We start from the raw sequence: 19,127 nt of genomic DNA on the forward strand, positions 1-19,127 counted from the left end.
TATCTTTGCCGCCGTGAGTTGTTCATGCTTTTTCTTTAGGCTGCTTCTTGAGTCTTAAAGTGTTCTCTTAAGACCTCCTCTGCCAGCTTAAGGTTGGCCAGCTTGGTGGCTTTTCCTTGGAACCTCCCTCTTTTAGCTGCTCCTTTTCCTTCCAACACCTCGGCAACTCTGAAGTTAAAAAAGACATAATTGCATCATCAAGAGTAATTTCAGTGATGCTCTGGATGCATAAAAGACAGGAAAACTTTTATAAGCCCCCGTCCTTTTATTGTGGCAAAAAACACATCAGATGATTCATTGTGATTGCAAGCAAGCTTATAATATTAGCCATTCCGTGATCAAGGTGTACTGAGCAGATACTGAAAATTTTGAGGTATGTGTTTTACCTGTTTTCAAGAGTCACTGATTAAAGAATTATTCTATTGACTTATAATATAGAGGTTTTTTTCAATGGATAGACTTTCACAACACAATAATCAACATGTGCTGATTTTAACTACAAGAGACAAAACAGACCAATCCAGGTTTAACATTAAACAACTACAAGCTCCAAAATCATATCCAGTGGCTTGAGTTACTGCTTTATGGCGTACCTTATTACCTGGATGTCTAACCTTCATCGACGTACATTTGTATACAACAAAACACATCGTACATGCAGAGAACTATTTCTGTGTACTTCTTTATTTGAAGTTCTTGTTCTTCCTTCATATCGTAATTAAGTTTTGGTGGACTTACTTTGGTCCTACAGCCTCCACAACATCAGCTGGTCCAGACAGAAGGAACGTCCCCGCCCCTTTCTCATCTCCAACTGACAACAGCACCAGGGCATTCTGGGTAAGGTGAAAGGTCACAACAGTAAGCACTGATTGACTAGAACAACAAGAAACAACATGAAATATCATCTTATCTTTCCTATAATGTCATTTTCACATTCAGTTACGGAATAGCACATTTTAAACTAAAACTTTTAAACATTGAGAAAGAAATACAGAGTCAGAATTTTCAGTTTTACGATGAAATCACTCAAAAGCCATTATTCATTATTCCCACACAACGAAACTTTTACAGTCCATATCCAGTATCATATGGAGCACGGTTACCTCATTTCCAACCTCATTAGCAATGATGTTCATGAACTCACTGTCTCCCTCCTTCCTAGATAAGGGATGGAAAACAAAAGTTGCATCAAACATTGCAGGAACTGAACTATCTGTATGCAATCCAAGGAAACCATAGCATCCCAATGCCACTTTACTAAGGGCCGGGTAGAAATTCATCTGGTTAATGCTGGACTAAATTTCACAGCAATAACCTGTCACTTTATTCTTCCCATTTCTATGGACATCGACTTTACCCTTTGGCAAAGCCTCTATGGCAGAATCAATTCAAGAAGTACTGTATTATGACAGTCACTGTATTAAGTGTGCCATAGCACAAGGTTACCAATCTCAGCATTTAGAAATGCACAACAGTGTATACAAGACCAACATCTGGACTTTGTTTTGCCTTACCTATGTAGACAGAAGACTGGGTCCCTGTTTGGCTGACTCTTGTATCTCTGTGCTTCCAGTACAGCAACATCCCTGAGTAGCCCTGTACATGTCTGACAAGGAAACAAACAAACAAACAAACAAACAAATAGATGATGATATTTTACTTTCACTCAAGCCTGCATTCTAATGGATGCTACAATACAACATATTATGATAAACCAGAATATTTCAGGTCAATGGTATTGTAATCTCACAACTACTTCAAGATTTAAAATGTACGTCTTGAAATGTAACAGACCTTGTTTGATATCCTTAAGGATTTTTGTAGCTTGTCTGCCATCTCCACATGTTCTTCTGGGGGACACCTAGTTTCAGAGGGAGTAAAGAACATATTGCACTTAGTAAGCAAGTATTGCATGAGCATTTTTCTATTATCATCAATCAAAAACACAAATTAAAAAAGGATACTTGGAAAAATAATGTGTTTGTTTTCTAATAAGATGGCATACCAAAGAAAATGAGATGGTTTTTGATATTTTGAAGATGGTAATTCTATAAAACACCAAAGTCATTGAACTTACTTGAGAATGCCAGTCAGGCCCTTCTCCCTGTCGTACGCCCTCCCTACAAAGTCCAACACCCTGTTCCCAGCCACAAACATCACATTGGTCTTTCCTTTCTTCCCTTTCTCCAATGATAATAGCTTGATTGCCTGGAGACAAAATGAATAAACAAATATAAAATAAACACAAACATGTAGATATCATAAAATTATTCATTATGATAAAGGCTAAGCATAATCGGCAGCATTTTTAGCTCAAGACTGGAAGGTCTGGATGGTTTCGAATCCCAATCCTGCCATGTCACCAATCTTGAGACCTAATAGGAGAGGCTATGCCATCCCTTGGACAGGATGTTAAATGGAGGTCTGGTGTTTCAGGAGAGCCAAGCCTCAAGCACGTTAAGGACTAGGAGTCCTTACTGGTTGATGAAATAAATCAGTCTGGACATACCTGGTGTTTTACGCCATGAGGCGGTTTATCAGGTATGCAAAGAAGCAAGCAAAGAAATAATTCTTTCATAGTTTTGTCGGACTAGGAGTGTTTGGTAGCCAATGCACACTCCTAGGCCGGGTACACTCCTTTGCCAGCTTTTTATACTATCTTATGCTACAATAGGACCTGCTTGGAGATTAAGAAACACAGGTGTTGAGTGTTGTCTCACCTGTAGATGAGCCAGGTTGGACACATGGGTTCCACAGCAGGTGTTGTGATCAATGCCCTCAATCTCAACAACTCGGACCGGACCTATGTGGTCATCAGGCAAGCCTCTGGACCGCACCTAGCAAACAAACAAAATTTATGTCTGCTATGTCGCCAATTTCAAAACCACACTACTAGAAAACGAAAAAAAGGTTCAAAAGTTTAAATGTACTGGCTATGATAAAATCATTCACCTTTCCTTGCATATTGTAATGTATTCTCCACAATCCTCATGAATAAAGATGTTTGTGCAATGTGCACTAATGTCACATCTTTTGCTTCTTTTTTTTTTTGCGATAAACTTGAGTTTTCTTGGGGGGGCAGTTGTTAATGGAATACAGCATTCTGGACCAGTGACCCAGCTAGGTGGGTGTAGCCTTTACTAAACCTGTTCCAGCTCAGGAGACCCGGGTTCTAACAGCCGAGGTGTCATGGGGATCTGCCTCCTGATGCACTCGTTCACTTCCCTCTCCAGCTCTGATAACTGCTCCAAGGTTATGGTGGGAGTGTCCATCTCTATGGAGGAAACTTTACTGCCTAGGTCCCTGCAATCAAGTATGTCAAAAATGTATATCAAGTATTTTCTTTTCATTGCAAATAATTGCAAAGACGTGCCTTTAGTGCATTTTCTTATGTATTTCAAGCAAAACTGTGACTGCAAAGTCTAAAGAAGTTGGAAAACTCTTACCATGATGTTGTCTTGTACCCAAATTTTGCCTCTGCAATGGCAGTAATCAAGTGCTGACCTGAAAATAAAATAAATCTGTTGCTAATATCTTTTACATATATTCACTTTAACAGTATATATTCTGTATTAGACACCCAACTCCTTCAAGTTGTAGCCATGTATAATTTGGTAGTACAAACCACAAATGTTGCTAAAACAACAATGACTTACCTGAGTGTTGTTGCATGTGATCGAATCTCCTTGTCCAGTCGACTTCCATCTTGACCTCTGACCCCACCTCCAGAGGGGTCTCTACAAAGTGGACAGCTTGGTTCTGTTTCCGTGTTACTCTGATGACATCTACGTCATTGATCTAGATGTAGAAGCAGAAAAGAAGAAGCTTTCAATACAAAATTTCTTCATCGCAATCTGGAAATCTTGCAGCTTACTAGTAAACAACAAGTGCTTCAGACTTATCACAATTACCTATGAAAATAAAGCCATAATATTAGAACTATATAAATACAAAATGATGTCAGATTGAAGACTGTTTTCCTTTCCTTTGCACTGACGGATTGATTGCTTGATTATGAACTTGATTATGAAATGTGAAAATGTTTCAACTCTTCAAACGTCTAATGTTTAGGGTAACATGCAGTACTATTTCATGCTATGAGGGAAAAGGTTTTCCTATTCTTTTGATTACGCAGTTGAAACAATGCAGCACAGTGAGTCTTGATACAAAAGAGACGTGTTCATAGTGTCATGTATTAGCGCTGGAGGGATCAACGTGAAAATAATGAAAACAAAAACACTGTGAAAGTTCCAAGATCTACAGTACCTTTCCTCTGTCATCTGGCTGCCCACCCCCCTCAGGGAACAGAATGGTATCTTCCAAGATAACTTCATAGCCTGGTTGTTTCTTTTTCTTGGAAATAACCAGCTGGCCTGGGTTACATGACACAACTTTGCTGGAAAACTGCAAGTAAAAAAAGAAAAGGACAACTGTTATTATAAAATGTATAACTGTTGTTGCTTAAGTTTAGAACCTCCTAGGGCTAGGGAATCAATCACTAGTAATACCAATACTGGCAATAGGGGTATGTGGACTGCATATCCCCCTCTGGATTTTCCTTGACAAATGCACTTAACAAGACTTATGGCATTCTGAGGACATGTCCTTCCTTTGAGATAATACTAATTCGATGACGTAATGCAGATAAAGTAATATGTAATGAATATCGTACTTTGATCGCTAAATATCGATTTTGGAACTATTTGGCAAAACATTTGTGATGTTCACATGTGAAACGCCCCCTTCCAGGCCATAAAATATCAGTTCCCAGCGCAGTTACGGGTCAATCAGAAATTCATTTCTCACAGACATCAAAAGAAGATGTCTATATCCAGTTATCAAACCCATATTTCGGACCAGTTTCCCCAGATTTGGTCAGAAAAAGCCTTACTTCCGTGAGGTAACTGTTCTGCTGACACTGCAGCGCCATGTTGGGAGCCGGCTATCCCACAAGTCCCTGCGCGGGACACTATGCACCTGTTGTAAAAAATTCCAGAACATATCACGAAAGCACCGAATCGATATTTAATACTGACTTAAACACGATTGAGAATAATTGCCTAGCAAAATATTTGTGTTAACCCATCTGAATGAGTGAAAAGGGGACCATATCTATGATCTTGAGTCGTCTTTCCATGGTAAATCCAAAAGCCATATTGGCCCTTAATTCAGTGCCCATATAATTTACTATTGCACAAATTTTTATATGATCTGCCATTTTGGTAGCATTTTGGGTGATTGACGAACTCTCCTGTAAGCACCATGGAATCATAAGAGGTGTTCGAGTTTGCGTGTGCGCGTCTATCTGGATAAAATCGTTATTTGTCATTTGCTCGCAAGGCGGCGCTTCTGTTTCAAGCAATAAGCTATTCACTCATCACTGAAAACAACGATGTCACGATGAACAGGGAATTCTTTACCATAGACGCAGTGAGTCGTGACTAGTATGGTCTGCCTGGTGAAACCATTAACAACTGCATTGTATTTTTTAACGTTCGTGACAAAGTCTGCAATGGAATTGCTAAAAAATAGCCTGTCAGACTAGTGTCAGTCCATCTGTTTATTCATCATTCTAATTTCTATCTATCGGGGTCCCTTTATACTTACTAGTCTAAGTGCCTTTACGTTTCACAACTGATTTCCATTCCCTATGCAGTAAAACTTCAGTTGGAATTTGCACAGTCGTAAAAAGGATGTTAAAAACGAGGATACGTGGCACCGGTATTTATCTATTTATTAAGGTTCTCCAATACAGTGGAATGTATAGGGGGAACAGGTGTTTCTTGCTAGAAGACACCTTTTTCGTTCCTTTCCAACTAAAAAAGAAAGTTTACCACTACCTGAAATGAAACTACGATATACATGACCTGAAAATTAGTTCCTGTTTCTATCCAATCGAAATTTCGTCATACATTGTAACGTTACTTCTTTTGGTTTCCATTGACGCAAACGTGTTAAAGCCGACCACACAAAGAGTTTTTTTTTTAAATTTGAATCCGGTTATGTTTAGTTGGCAAACAGTTGTGGTATGTAACGTTACAATTCAAACTTACAAAGCATTACGTCGCCGTGTAGACATGGTTATTTTTGGATCATTGCACTGAGACTACGGCGTGGGTCGAACTTTCTGACTCAGTGCTGCTTTGCACTCGAAAATCACACAGAACGCAAAGTTATTTAGATCTCGCTATACTCTTTAGAACGTCCTAAAACCATAGTCTATAGCCTCTACCAGGCTCCACAGGTCGCTGGAATAGTAGAAATTGGTTAAATATTAAAGACAGAAAACACGCCAGACTCGGAGTTAGATGGCCGATGAGTACAGTTTCCGCCAGGCCGGCCAGAGTCTTTGGCAAATTAACTCCTACTAGAACTAGGCTTTTATTCCTAACTTGGCCAAAGCCCCCTATTCGACCAGTCTGGTAGAGACTGCTAAACCAGGTGTCACCACAATTCCGGCGCTTGCCTTGCGGTTTCATGGCCCCTGCTGGCACATTGTCCAATTTCCTCAGCGGTTCCAAACGACAGTTTGTCAGACAAAGACAAAGAAAGAAGTCGTACGGAAGGAATGATGAAACACTAGCCCGAGGATAAAACAGGTGTGGACGCGCTAGTAGCATTACGTCACCTCTACACGAACCGTTTCCCGCCATTTTTACCTGTCCAACCGGTGATGTAAACCGATGCTATCTTCCCGCCAATATTCCATGCTCGTCTATCTCCATTGTTCGCAGGCTTTTGCACAGACAGTTGTATACAGAGAAAACTTAAGAAATAGCACAGAGATAAAACCATATGATAAAACCAGGCTTTTCTATAAGCTATCTATTCATTTGCAAAAGCCCGCTCTCTTTTTCATTTTCTTTAATGCCTTCCAATAGATTCCTTTCTCATAACGTGTCAAATGATTTGTTGCCAATACGATATGTCCAAGCATACTTACAAAAGCACAACTTTCTCGATTTTCAAAATTCATAGACAGATTATGATATTTCAACGTACAAAATCTTCAGTTTACCGTCACTTTACTGTCTCGTATCGTAGTGCTAACAACAAAGAAAACGATACGCAATATTTTAGTGGAACAGCTGCCAGCTAGCTCTATATAACAAATATATGGAGGCCCGTGTTTAATATTTCATACAAAAGTAAGTTACGATCGCACATAATATGATAAAAAAGAAAGCAATATTGGCCAAGCTTATTTTCCTGAAAATTAATGACATTTCAGCATGTCCATTTGGTTCTTGTAAGTGTCTCCAGGGCAAATCAAACGTCATCGCACCAGAAAGTTGTCAGTCACACACGCCAATGATTCAACGATTTTGGCGGGAAATGATCAATACAGGTATGATGCCACAAAGGATGCTAGATTACTCATGAAGTAGGACACCTTGCGTAAAGATGACTGAGTGTCTGTTGTCTCGTCCCCAGTGTCATCATACATGTAATATTTGTTGCAATAAAGACATACGATTCATTAGGGCCAAGACCAAACTTCATGAATGTTCTCATTTTGTTTATCCTTTTACGTTTATCCTTGCGATCTTACTGGCATTGCATCTAAGATGCAAGGAAATCATATGTTCGTTACATCATCATTCATTGCAACAAAAAGATCCAAAGCCATATTAAAAGTGGTAGGGTTTAGAGCAAAAATGTCTGTCAATGTTGTCTGCTCATATTGTTCTTCCCTACCCCGACTTGCAAGGTCAACTGCAACACATTGTGTGTTGCGATTTGTGTACAAAGGCGTGAATTTTCTCTTTCAAGTTGTCTGGTTTGTAGCTGTTCTCAATTACCTTTCTATTATGTCCTCTAATTACACCTTGCGGAGCGGATTGTTCCTCACACGTGTCGAATTTCTGTCTTTTGGCGCGCTCATGACCATATAAGGAGGCACCTGACCAAATAAGGCGAAACCGGAAGTGATCTCATCGCCGCCGCCGATTTGAACTGGCGGAGCCTCGTTGTGGCGCGGCTGGGACGCCGGATCTTCACCCTGCAACAGACCCGGAAGGATGCGCCTGTGAACCGTGCTTGTTCTTCACTCCTAACGGTAAATTCACCCGACCAGAGCGACATATCCCCACCAGGAATAACCCACACATCTTTCACGAAGCAGCTGTATCAACCAGAGATGGATCCGAAGAGAATCGCGGTGATTTTGGTGACGATTTGTGCGGCGGGTTTTTCTGCAGGTAAGGCTTGAGCTTGGCGTGAACAAGAGACGGGACGTGGCGCGGCGGTGGTCCGCCTTTGTTGTACCGAAATTATCTCTCCCAGAGGCTATGCACGCATAATTTGTCTTCATGTGTCGTGCCATGTGTGAGATTGAGTTCCTTTACGATTATTCTGAGCCAGTTTTGGGGACAAATAAGTCGGAGTGGTGCACATTTTAGCTCGGATTGCCCGCACCTGTGCCCAACGCCAGGTAGGCAACGTGCACTATACGGAGCGGCCGCCATTTTTTTGCTACACACTCGTTTGAGTCTGAATGTAAGCCACAAAACACGTCAATATTATAGCTCTTTGGTTTCTTTTACGGTTCCTTTTTCCTTCAGAAATGACAAGTTTTGCCATTTATGGGGTTCATTTTAATGTGTCACGTTGGGTAGGCAGCTGGGATTTGCGTGAAAACGCGAAAGGATTTGCTACGGTCTGGGTTTTGAGGTGGACTATCGCGATGGCGGTAAAATACAACACAGACCGACGCTTCACTTGTTTGGGGCGAAAAATTTAGCTTAAATATTTTCAAGTCCCACAGAAAGTTTTCCAGACATACCCTTTTAATTAATGGGTGACATACAGGATGTCAATGGTGATGTGAATTATGCATTTTCTCGAATTTTCAGACAACAACGGAACAGGAAAATGGCTTCCTCTCGAGTTGCCCTCCCCTGTATTTTACGTTGATTTGTGAACAACAGGGGAGGGGTCATGACAAAGCGAAAACAAAACCCTGCTTTATCCCTGTCGCCCCTCAGGACTTTTCTCCATAATACCACACAAATTCTACTCATTTTCACAAATTCTCGCACTTCAGGTGTTGAAAATGATACAGTACACTGACATTTTATTGTCCCTGTCAGCAGTTGAGAGACCCTGAAAATTCCAGATAAATAGTTGCTGTTACTGCCCGTTTGGGTCATAGAATTCAGAATTTTTATTTCCCCGAAAAGAGGAACAGTTCCCATGAAAATATCAAAGGAAATGACCTAATTTTTTCACTAGAGTGTTATATTTTTTTGCCTTTGATTTATCAACAATCTCCATACCCTGTTTGTGTATCCAAGCCTAATGCTATTTTCATTTGCTTTTCTAATTAGGTTTTCTGTATCTGTAGTTAAGTTTACTGCCAGTTAATATGCCTATTACAGGTGTGCAAATTTGTACTTTACTTCCCCTGAAATCCTTGGGGAAATTTAAGACAAACAGCTAGAATAAATTTACAGTGTTGCAGTCTAGCTAGCATAAAAAATTACCAGTGAATATCGAATAGTGCAGAGGTTGTGGTTGAGAAAAGAGCACATTGCTTTCAAATTATTTCGTAGAAAAAAGAATTTAAAATAAAACTTAAAGATATCCATATTGTTCTCAATAAACTACCACTTCCATTTAGAGAGAAATTTCAACAAAACAATTCTATTGATATGTTATCTACACCAGATACGAGTAGTGTGTGCTATCACCTCTTCTTTGTGATGTGCTTTTTGCTCTTCGTGGATTGAGAAAAATATACACTCTTGAGTTGAAGTTGAAAGTCTTTTAAAATTTAAAAAACGGAATTGCCACCTAAGCAAATGACTTTGATCCCCAGCTGAATACATGTACTGTACAGAGCCGTTTGTTGAGGTCATAGTTCCTTGGACTTTGACCAACGTAGATTACTCAATTTACTACTAGTCTGGGTTTATATTTAAACACAGCTGTGGTGAGACTCTTTCAATAGCCACGTTGACCATGATTGCACAGACTACTAGAATTATGTGTGCGTCAGGGAATAGTCTTGTAGTTTGGTACACCCCGTTGTAAATATCATTGGATTTGAAATTGCTCGCTGGTGCCCTTGGTGACCTGTGATAGACTAACATTTGCATTCCTCGGGGAGAAGTGTTGAAATGTGGGATGCAGAAATTATTTCACATTGATTGATGGATCATATGTGGCATAACCGAGTTATAAATATAGAGCCATCCTGAGCTCAAATCATACTCATAGATTCATATCTAGTGATTGATCGCACATTCTAGTTGGTTATGCCTAGAGGGAACTGAAGCTCAGTATTTTACTTTCACTTCGGTAGTTGCTCACATTTGAATCGTGGAAATGACTCATGGGTATTAACGGTTATCATTATGAACAGCGAGTCACAAACTGGAATGTAAGGGGAACTATTTTCGTTGCGCAAGTCATTGGATGGGTTCTATATAAATGTTTTTGGGAAACATGTTTGACAGTTGTTATGCAGCAGGTAGACATAAAATGGTTGGGTCAGAAGTAAGGTCATTGGGGTTCGTTTTGTCACAACAACCTTGATGAAATGAAATTATTTTATTACAGCAGTTGATCTGATTGCAGCTAGTCTTTGATCCACTTGGCTAAAAGTGTTTGACATGTTTTCTTGACATACCAATCCGAACCAGCTTAACTTTGGTTTGTCTGTGTTGGAATTTCATGTTCATACTTTCCTGAAACAAAATTTGTACTACCGTATGTCTTGTTTGACATGGATATGTGTTGTTGACTATAGTTCACATGGAAAGACATTCTTGTGAGTGCAGATTATAATACTTGGCAGTTTAGTTTTCGCGGTTGAAAGATAAACCTTTAGTAGAGTTTGGGAGGGAAAATCCTGAAGACCCCCTGGACAAACAGTGGGGAGGATCTTCTTACCATGTGTGTTCTGGGAGTGGGAGGCTGTTGTTTTGATGGCACAACTGAGAGCCCTCACAGAGAGGGAGTGTTTTAGCTGGAAAATACATCACATTTTATATTGGGTAAGAAGCTGTGCAGTGGGAGACTAACGGGTTCATTTGAGGTGCTGGTTTAGACGAAGGCAAGGAAAAGTTTTCTGGCTTGTCGACAAGAGAAAGTGATATTGTTAGTTTTCTAAGGTTCCTTCAATGCCTAATTTTTCATGTACGTAACCTTGGAAAAATACAAAATGTCTGAAATGTTTCTATTACAAAGGTGACTCAAAAGTCAAAAGTTTTTGCATGTGATTTTTTTATGATTGTGAAGTAAAGCTCTTCCGACATGCAACATACACAAATCAAATCCACAGAATTAGATTTTAAGACAAATTTGGATCTGAAAATCCATGGTTTGTAGGTCTTAATTGAAGGTTATCATCGCTGCTCCAGCAATTTGGAAATGAAAGCCTATTGAGAATCCATTTATACCTTTTAGCTTCCTTGTCCCTATCAAATTAGGGTTTTCAGAATAGTGCAGTGTTATAAAATGGCCCATTAAATGGGCAGGATGTTCTGAACTTGATATCGGATTGGCAAAGAAAAATGGCTAGACTTTGACATTGAGATGACACATTAACAAAAGCTTTTTTTGAGCTGCATTTTTACAAGAAATGATGATTCTAGAGGACACATTAATCTGGTGGGCTCAAGGAAAAAATCCGGTAGATGCATAGGAATTATTACCAGCCCCCATTATGTTGAAAAATACGGAAAGCCTGAGCAATGACAGGTAATCACACAGGCCAATAAGGGTGATTCCAGTTGAGCTGGTCTCCCTTTATTTTACAGCTCATTTCAATCGGCTTATAGCCCTTCTTTGATGTCTCACAGACACCCTATATTGTGTCTCCGAACAGAAATAGCTTTTGTAAGCTCAAGAGACGCTCGGTACATTATATTATCAGGTATTAAGGCATTCTCAGAGGTATTTGGCATTGAATTATAGGTGAAATGTATTTTAAGATGTCTTCAGCGTGATATTTAGATAACTAAAATGTCCTTTGGTAATGTAGCATGCAAGAAGAGTGCAGCTGTGCTATGATATTCCTTCCCATGCTTGTGGGGAATGTTCTTGCTGCTCAAGACTTAATGTCCCATATCGGATGACCACTTTCTTGCCATGCTTTTAAATGCCAAATCCTAAAAATATCACTGAATTTCCCCTGTGCCTGTCTCACCCCAAGGGGAACGGGATACTTGACTTATTTTTATGGTTTCAACTGCAAGCTGAAGCATCTAATTTGTCTCGTAGCGAGGATGAAGAATATGGATAGTTTGGTTTCTCCTTGGAGCTACGTGTAAATCAGCTGAGCTGAAGAATTTCTTGCCTTGAAGCGGAGGTATTAACATGCTAACTCTGGTATTTCTGCTGATCTTCTGGCCGAACTTCAAGGCCCCACGGAATGCTAAACTTGGTGTCAGGGTCGAGAAAATATGGATGTTATCTGTAATGGAGGACATGGTCATGGACGCACAGTCCCACGCTAATAGTAGTAGGCATCCTTCCATCTACGCTAATATAGTGTAGTAATAAAACTAAACTGACAAAATTTCAAATAAAATAACATGCTTGTATTGTGTTTTCATCGATGTTGCCATTTTTTTGGCAAATTCAGAATATGGCCGAACCATTCAGTTTGGTTCGTGTAATCAGTCTGAGTATTTGAAAAAAAGATTGTTTTTCTACTTTGTGCCTTTGTTCACCTATTAATATAAAAGCTCGGGACCTAGGAATGTTTCTTAACATTATCGAAAACGCAGTTGTTAAGGTATACATATATGGGTGCTGAGCCATGTTAGATCGCCGGCGTCGGAGAAAAGGCCTATCAGTTATGTGTCTAGATTGTAATCCTGTTTATCAAATTTGATATGATCAAGAAAGTGCGTGCCCAGACTCCAGATGGTGCAGTCGATACAGTACAATTTAATTAATACCTTGAGATTTCTGGTCAATTGAACTGTAGTCCCCTAACTTTCCTACCAATGTGATGATTGCACCATGTTGCATTATAAATCTAGTAGGATGAATTTTATTACATTGTAAGGGAATGCCTCGTTTTGTTTGTGAAGAAATTAAAGGTACAGGTTTAGAGCTTTGAGATATTTTGAGTTCGTTTTAGTTGCTTCTATTACCTTACCAAAATTTTATGCTGGTAAGAGTACTAAAAATGAAACCTTTTGAGGCAGTGGTTAAAAAAATCTATAGGTTGCAATGTCAAGTATATGGTACTTACTGTACAGTTACTTATCCTTTTCATCCCTGGCGAGACATAAGATTATGATTTTAACATGGTGTAAACATGATGCAGACCTATTACCATTTGCAAAAGACTATACATTTAGTTACTTGCAAGTCTTCTTTGTGCACAAGCTTTTTTTTTAATCACTGCAGCTAAGCTTGGCTTTGTAGGTAAATTTTTCTTTGTCTGACGCAACTGCTCAAGAATATGTTTAGTCAGCAATATGTCTATCTTGAAACACGAAACAGGTAGAGTGTCTGAAGGTATACTCCAGCTTGCCTCCCACGCAAGTATCTTAACAGAAGCCACATGTCTATATGTAATGGTTGATATTTTTCTGAAATTGGTGTGTCCAAAACTTACCTCAGTTGAATCAAGATTGGTAATGTTTAGACTAGCTTTGGGCGTATACTATCTACAGACTGTGTCTGAGATAAAGGATCAGCTTTCAGTGTCAAGTTGTGTGTTTGCATTGTGGCTCAAGGGCAATTAATTGGCATGGTTTTTGAGCTGATTCAGCTTTAGATCACTGTCTGTTTTATATCTGCCCTGCCTTGTTTGATTAGATAGGCAACTTTTGTTTGGTCTAAGGAGCAGGAAGAGGCAGACTGTTTTTCACCTGCTTGGTACTGTGTGTTTGTGTCAACAGTAAGTCCTTCACCATCATGGTACCAAGGACATGTTTTTTTTTAACACACAGACAATTTTAGGGCAGGAAATATGTTTTTGCAATATGTGTCTCATGGTATTGAGCCTGTGGACTTTTTCTAACCTAGACCTTATTGTTAATGTTTTTTTCTTTTTTCAATCTAAAAAAATCTGCACCTTATAGGTACTAAGGTAGACATTTTGGGCTTGAAAGAGCTCATTCTTTTTTGAAGGTTTTTGTTCCATAGCCTAATTAAGGTGATGTTTGACATGTTTATTCGTTATCGCTGCAATCAAACACCTTGAAGGAAGTAGATATAGCTGTGAAGGACTAAGGCCTAATCTACACACAGTTTTACCGATATCTGTGGAGATGTCGGGAGAGATCTAGAACGTAGGGAGCCGGACACCCATGGCGCTTGCAGTCATAAACATATAGCGCAATTTTCCAAATGGCGTTATATGCTAATGAGCCTTCCCTAAGTTGGGAAGCATCTATACGCGTGCGAAGCTGTCAGGGACCCCTGCTAAGCTATCGGTAAGGTATTGTACGTATGGTCCGGACCTTTCGGGAGAAATTTTCCTGATATCGTAATGGCGATATAGTAGTTCCATCTAGACGATGAAAAAAAGCTGTCGGCGAGAGGTTGTAGGCTCGCCGATATCGGGAAAAACTGTGTGTAGATCGTGCCTTATCCCCAAAAGCAGTCGACCACCAGTATTTTGCATGTTCCTGTTCCATCATCAGGGCTCGAAATACTGGGTGCATGTGCACCCAGGTGCACCCAAAATTGGAGCTGTGCACCCAATTATTTTCTGTGGGTGCACAGGGTGCACCCAAATATTTTCTTACGTTTATGTATATAAAGATATCAAAGTATACTAGTTTACATCATATTCTTGACATCTAAGTGTTAGAAAGATAATAAAAATGTCTGTCATGGTACTTGTTTAAGAATTTGATAGCTTGTAACTAAGTTTTATTATTAGGTTATCACTTTAATTTGAGTGGTGCACCCAAAAATCTTTTGGTGCACCCAATTTTTTAAGCTGGGTGCACCAGTGCACCTAATCCCAAAAATGAATTTCGAGCCCTGATCATGTTTCACCTTTCAACTTACCTCCTGTAGGTCTGAACAAACCCCTACACAGGCGTCAGGCATGTCCATCTGTGAAAACAAAGTGACTGTTGGTCATGTCAACAAAAGAACCAGTCGGGTTCAAAGTCTAGCGTGCCTTTTGTCTGCCTTGGTGCCCTCCGACCTCTATGCCTTGTGCTCGTGACCCAGTGCAGACGTCCTTGTGCCACACAAAAGAAGCAACGAAAGAAGAATAAGAGACTGACAAATTTTTGAGTGCTGAAGTATTTTGAGTCAGTACTCAGCAAAGTCTGGCACATCCCTGGAATGAAATATCAACACAAATTGCTCATTATATCGCGTCATGTAGTAAATATGATTATATGATTTTGTGCTGAAAAGAATCAGGCATAACAAGTTATCTTGTGCTTTGCTTTGCATTAACTTAAGTCTGCCTTGTGAGTTAAGGCTTAGGGAGAGTGACTGAAGTTGATATAAAAGCTGGCCCAATCTTGAAGGAGTTAAGGAACGACCCAAAGGTCGATCAAAACACAGTAAGTTGCTGGGCAAACCAGTTGGCAGTGAACCTGAGTTGCATGCCAGAGAGGCGCCATTAAAGAGCTCTATAATTGCAGACAGTCTAGGAAGTGTATCACTCAAGGCATTGGAAGAAAGAGGAAGTCCTTGGTTTCCTTCGAACAAAACAATTGGCAAAGCTCTACTCTGTGTGGTGTATGTAAAAGGAGCTGATTGTAGTTTAGGCTTGGTGAATTGAATCACTTGTTAGACAGATCTTTTGCTTCCATTTTGCAAACTGATAACCATGGTGAGGTAGATCTAAACACTGTTTTTCTCTTGGGCAAAGAATTAAACTCTTAAAAGAACTCTAACTCCAGTCAAGAGCTCTTTTGGCGACCTTTGACCCAGAGTAGCCAGTGGGCGTGAAACATAATCTACAAGCTTTAGTCAGGCCTGTCTGGAAATGCAGGATTGTAAAAAATGGGATAAACTTTCAGGTGGACTGCATCACTCAGCAAAGAAAGAATCTTACTGTTCCATACATGAAACGTTTTGGAGGTTGAAAGGCGTTTGCTGAGATTAAATCTTGCAGACAAATCTCTAGACTGTTCCCGTCGTTGATAACGCTCGCTTGTAAGATGTAGTTACAAAGGTTTTGACTACAAAGTCTTTGCAACATGTGAGGAGGAGGCTTAGATATATTGTCACATACCAAAGACCGAGTCGCATATTTGCAAGAGCTCTGAAAATGCTTCAAAATGAAGACATGTCAATTGATTTTCGACACGTCCATGACTAATACATGTGGGCGTTAGAACATACAAATACAACCTTACTTGTAATAATATGGATTTGATAGACATAAAACAGGATTGTAATTACATAGAAATTAGTAGAAAAAAAATAGGAACACTGGAGCTGGTAGTCATTTGGAAGGTGTGAAAAAATGTTGTTTGGCATTCTAAATTTAAAAAGATTGCACAACAGTGTAACCTCTGTCCCTGAATGTAGGCTTCTCATGTACTTGCACACCTCTTTACATCAGCGTATTTGCGTAAGTGTGTGATTTGCAATATTTACTCACCATCTAGCTGTGTTTGCAGTTGCAGTAAAACTAGCCAGGGGACTGGCATGTGTTACCATTAGTCTGGAAAGCTTGTTGGTATACATTTGTACGTGTACATGTTCAATACAGCCAAGCCATGTTTAAATATAGATACTCGTGTAATGCGTTGTGTTGGCTTTGTTGCAAATGAAAGTCATGTGTTGAAAAGTCAATTTTCATTGAAATGTATTTGATGATCATCCAAAGTATTGTTGAATACGGAAAGTACTGTTGAATATAGGGGTGGGTACCAGTACAGGAAATTCATATATCTATATCTATGCTCTTGGAAAGGATATGCCAATGGCAGCTTTTGTGTCATATAGATTGATAGAAGACTGGTCTGGAGTTGGAAAGAAAACACCAACCTTTGTGCCTTGTAATTGATGTCTACATTTCAATTGTACATGACCCCAGTTGACAAGCCAGCAGTTCCTAAGATCAAAAAGGTTCCCACACAGGAGAAGGGGTCAAGAGTTTGTTACATGGACCCGGGCCAAGTTGTCTGAAGTTCAGTTTTCCCTTTGTTCTGTTAGCGCTAGCAGGGCTTGAAATACTACTTGCATATGCAGGTTAGTGCAGGTAGAATTGGAGCTGTGCAGGTATTTTTGGTGTCTACCTGCACCTAACCTGCACTGGTCCATGTACTGGTTTTTATACGTAAATGTTCTATGATGTAGGTGTGTATGGATTGTTATTAGGTGCATTGATAAAGTATGAAAGAAAAAATAGCAATACATGGTTCCTGAACAATTTATTTTTAGTATGATCTATACTTCCTAAATTCAGAGTGGTGCAGGTAAATCTTGTCTGGTGCAGGTAATTTTCAACGTTACCTGCACCAGTGCAGGTATGCAGAAAAAAGTATTTTGGGCCCTGTACTAGTATATAGATTAGGCATTCCAGGCCTGTTGCACTGGGAATTGGGGATATTCCTTGAGGTATAGATGGGTTGCCACTGTGTAATCACAGTGGGCAGTGGGTCTGTGGAATGCTTGTTAGTAAGGTAGGCAGGGTTCTAGCTAGGATAAAATTTGAGCGTAGTGGTAAAGGCGAGGGAGCGAAGCGACCAAGCTCGAGGGCGCGAAGCGCCCGAGGGGGGGGTTGGTGTGGAAGGGGGGGGTTTCCCCCCCTTCCACGGTATGGAGCTTTTGGAAAAATAGAATTAACATTGGCCATTCTAAGGGACCTATAAATGGAAAATTGTTGTTTTCTCACTATGTGTTCTTAATGGGTAATTCTTATACTTTTGTATCTTGTCACTGTGTTACCCTTACAATTTAAAGGACCTTGTCACAAGATATCTTAACTCAGAAACAGAAACAAAAAAAAATAACAGGAAAACCTAGAAACAGGTACGTAACATCATTTTACAAAAAAGTTACTAGAGAGTCAAATCAAAGTTAAGTAATTTCAAAATTCTGCAATCATTTCTATGACAGTTATGTACATTTCGATGTTTGCTTAGACTTTCTCAATCAGTCAATGTTCTTCCATTTCCGTGCAATATTCAAAATACAGTATTCAATTTCATGGCAGTGGGAACAATGTTTCCAATACTTAAAAAAGAATGGCTACAACACACTGCCATAATCTTAAAATGTTAGATTGGGCCTTGATAAATATCATATATAATAGAGTAATGCATTTGACCTGTATATATGTAATCTATTCACAATTTGCTCTGAGTTACACATAGTTGCTTACATCCCAAGCCCAAAATAGACCATGACAGAAGAAGTGCACTGACTTTCTGTATTGAAAGACTAGCTACAAATATCAGCACCTAAGCCTCTCTGCATCTCTTGTTAATTAATTCTAGAAATTTAGTTAGAGAAAGAACACTGAACACACTTTACATTTTACACCTCCCCCTACATGTCATATTGCATTGCTGATTCCTCTGCAGGCATTACGGGAAGATAGAAAGAAAACACGTTGCTTTGAGACCTGTGTAAATTGTGACTCCAGTTGAAACTCATACACACCAAATATGGTTTAATGTATTCATCTAGTATGAGGCAGAGAAACATTCCCACGGTTTCCATACTCTTGGCTCCGCCCACCAGACACTCCGGCACCCTGGCCTGCTGGCGGTAAAACTTTCCACAAAGGCTGAAAAAGTTAACTCCTCCCTTTTGGGGGCGTTGTCCAGTCAGGTTGTTACTTGTGGGGAGTGCTGACGGCATTTGGATTTTCCAAAACATCGGGTGGAACTGACAATAGATGATGATTAAATGACAATAAAAAGCGCCCAGAAAGCATATATCTGATGGCAACAGTGCTCCAACTTTCTCAAAAATATTTCACATTATATATTGTTAGTTTAGTTTGACTTTCTACTTTGATAAAATGACGAAAAGTATCTGCTATTGTGACAAACTTTCAACATCCTCCGAACAGCACAGCCAGATCGGGGTGTGTCAAGTGTCTGGGGGACAACTGTCAGATTATTTTTTTCGCCTCCATAAAAATGTTATTAATGGAGTTTAGTGGAGGCAGGCACGCAAGTTACGAGGAAAAAATTGTTGAGAATGGGGAGGAAACATATTTGTAGTTC

The 19,127-nt window shown here is 39.7% G+C and overlaps 2 protein-coding genes across 2 annotated transcripts in view; one reads left to right on the forward strand and one right to left on the reverse strand.

Moving 5' to 3' along the window:
• Nucleotides 1–29: 29 nt before the first annotated feature.
• LOC118403646 (alanyl-tRNA editing protein Aarsd1-like) lies at nt 30–5,004 on the reverse strand. Its single transcript, XM_035802420.1, has 12 exons — nt 4,892–5,004; nt 4,267–4,404; nt 3,657–3,798; nt 3,447–3,504; nt 3,147–3,303; nt 2,721–2,837; nt 2,078–2,208; nt 1,795–1,861; nt 1,515–1,606; nt 1,104–1,158; nt 739–833; nt 30–168 (listed from the first exon to the last, which is right to left on the reverse strand). The coding sequence occupies exons 1-12, from the start codon at nt 4,928–4,930 to the stop codon at nt 36–38; spliced, it is 1,224 nt and encodes a 407-aa protein (XP_035658313.1). The 5' UTR covers nt 4,931–5,004; the 3' UTR covers nt 30–35.
• Nucleotides 5,005–7,921: 2,917 nt separating this feature from the next.
• LOC118403806 (cell adhesion molecule 2-like) overlaps nt 7,922–19,127 on the forward strand; it is a 31,426-nt gene continuing 20,220 nt past the window's right edge. The window contains exon 1 of the mRNA XM_035802611.1: nt 7,922–8,201. Coding sequence (XP_035658504.1) covers nt 8,141–8,201 — 61 coding nt within the window. The 5' untranslated portion in view covers nt 7,922–8,140. The remainder of the gene's footprint in view (nt 8,202–19,127) is intronic.

Source organism: Branchiostoma floridae, chromosome 16 (assembly GCF_000003815.2).
Source record: "Branchiostoma floridae strain S238N-H82 chromosome 16, Bfl_VNyyK, whole genome shotgun sequence".
In the NCBI taxonomy this organism is placed as follows: domain Eukaryota; kingdom Metazoa; phylum Chordata; class Leptocardii; order Amphioxiformes; family Branchiostomatidae; genus Branchiostoma; species Branchiostoma floridae.

What these genes read in the sequence shown, in the direction of transcription:
- LOC118403646 (XM_035802420.1), bottom strand. Translation starts at nt 4,930, where the DNA reads ATGGCGCTGCAGTGTCAGCAGAACAGTTACCTCACGGAA. An exon ending in AGCCAGATGACAGAGGAAAG is followed by an intron (nt 3,799 to 4,266) that starts GTACTGTAGATC and finishes TTCTACATCTAG; the next exon opens with ATCAATGACGTAGATGTCAT. An exon ending in GGGTACAAGACAACATCATG is followed by an intron (nt 3,304 to 3,446) that starts GTAAGAGTTTTC and finishes ACTTGATTGCAG; the next exon opens with GGACCTAGGCAGTAAAGTTT.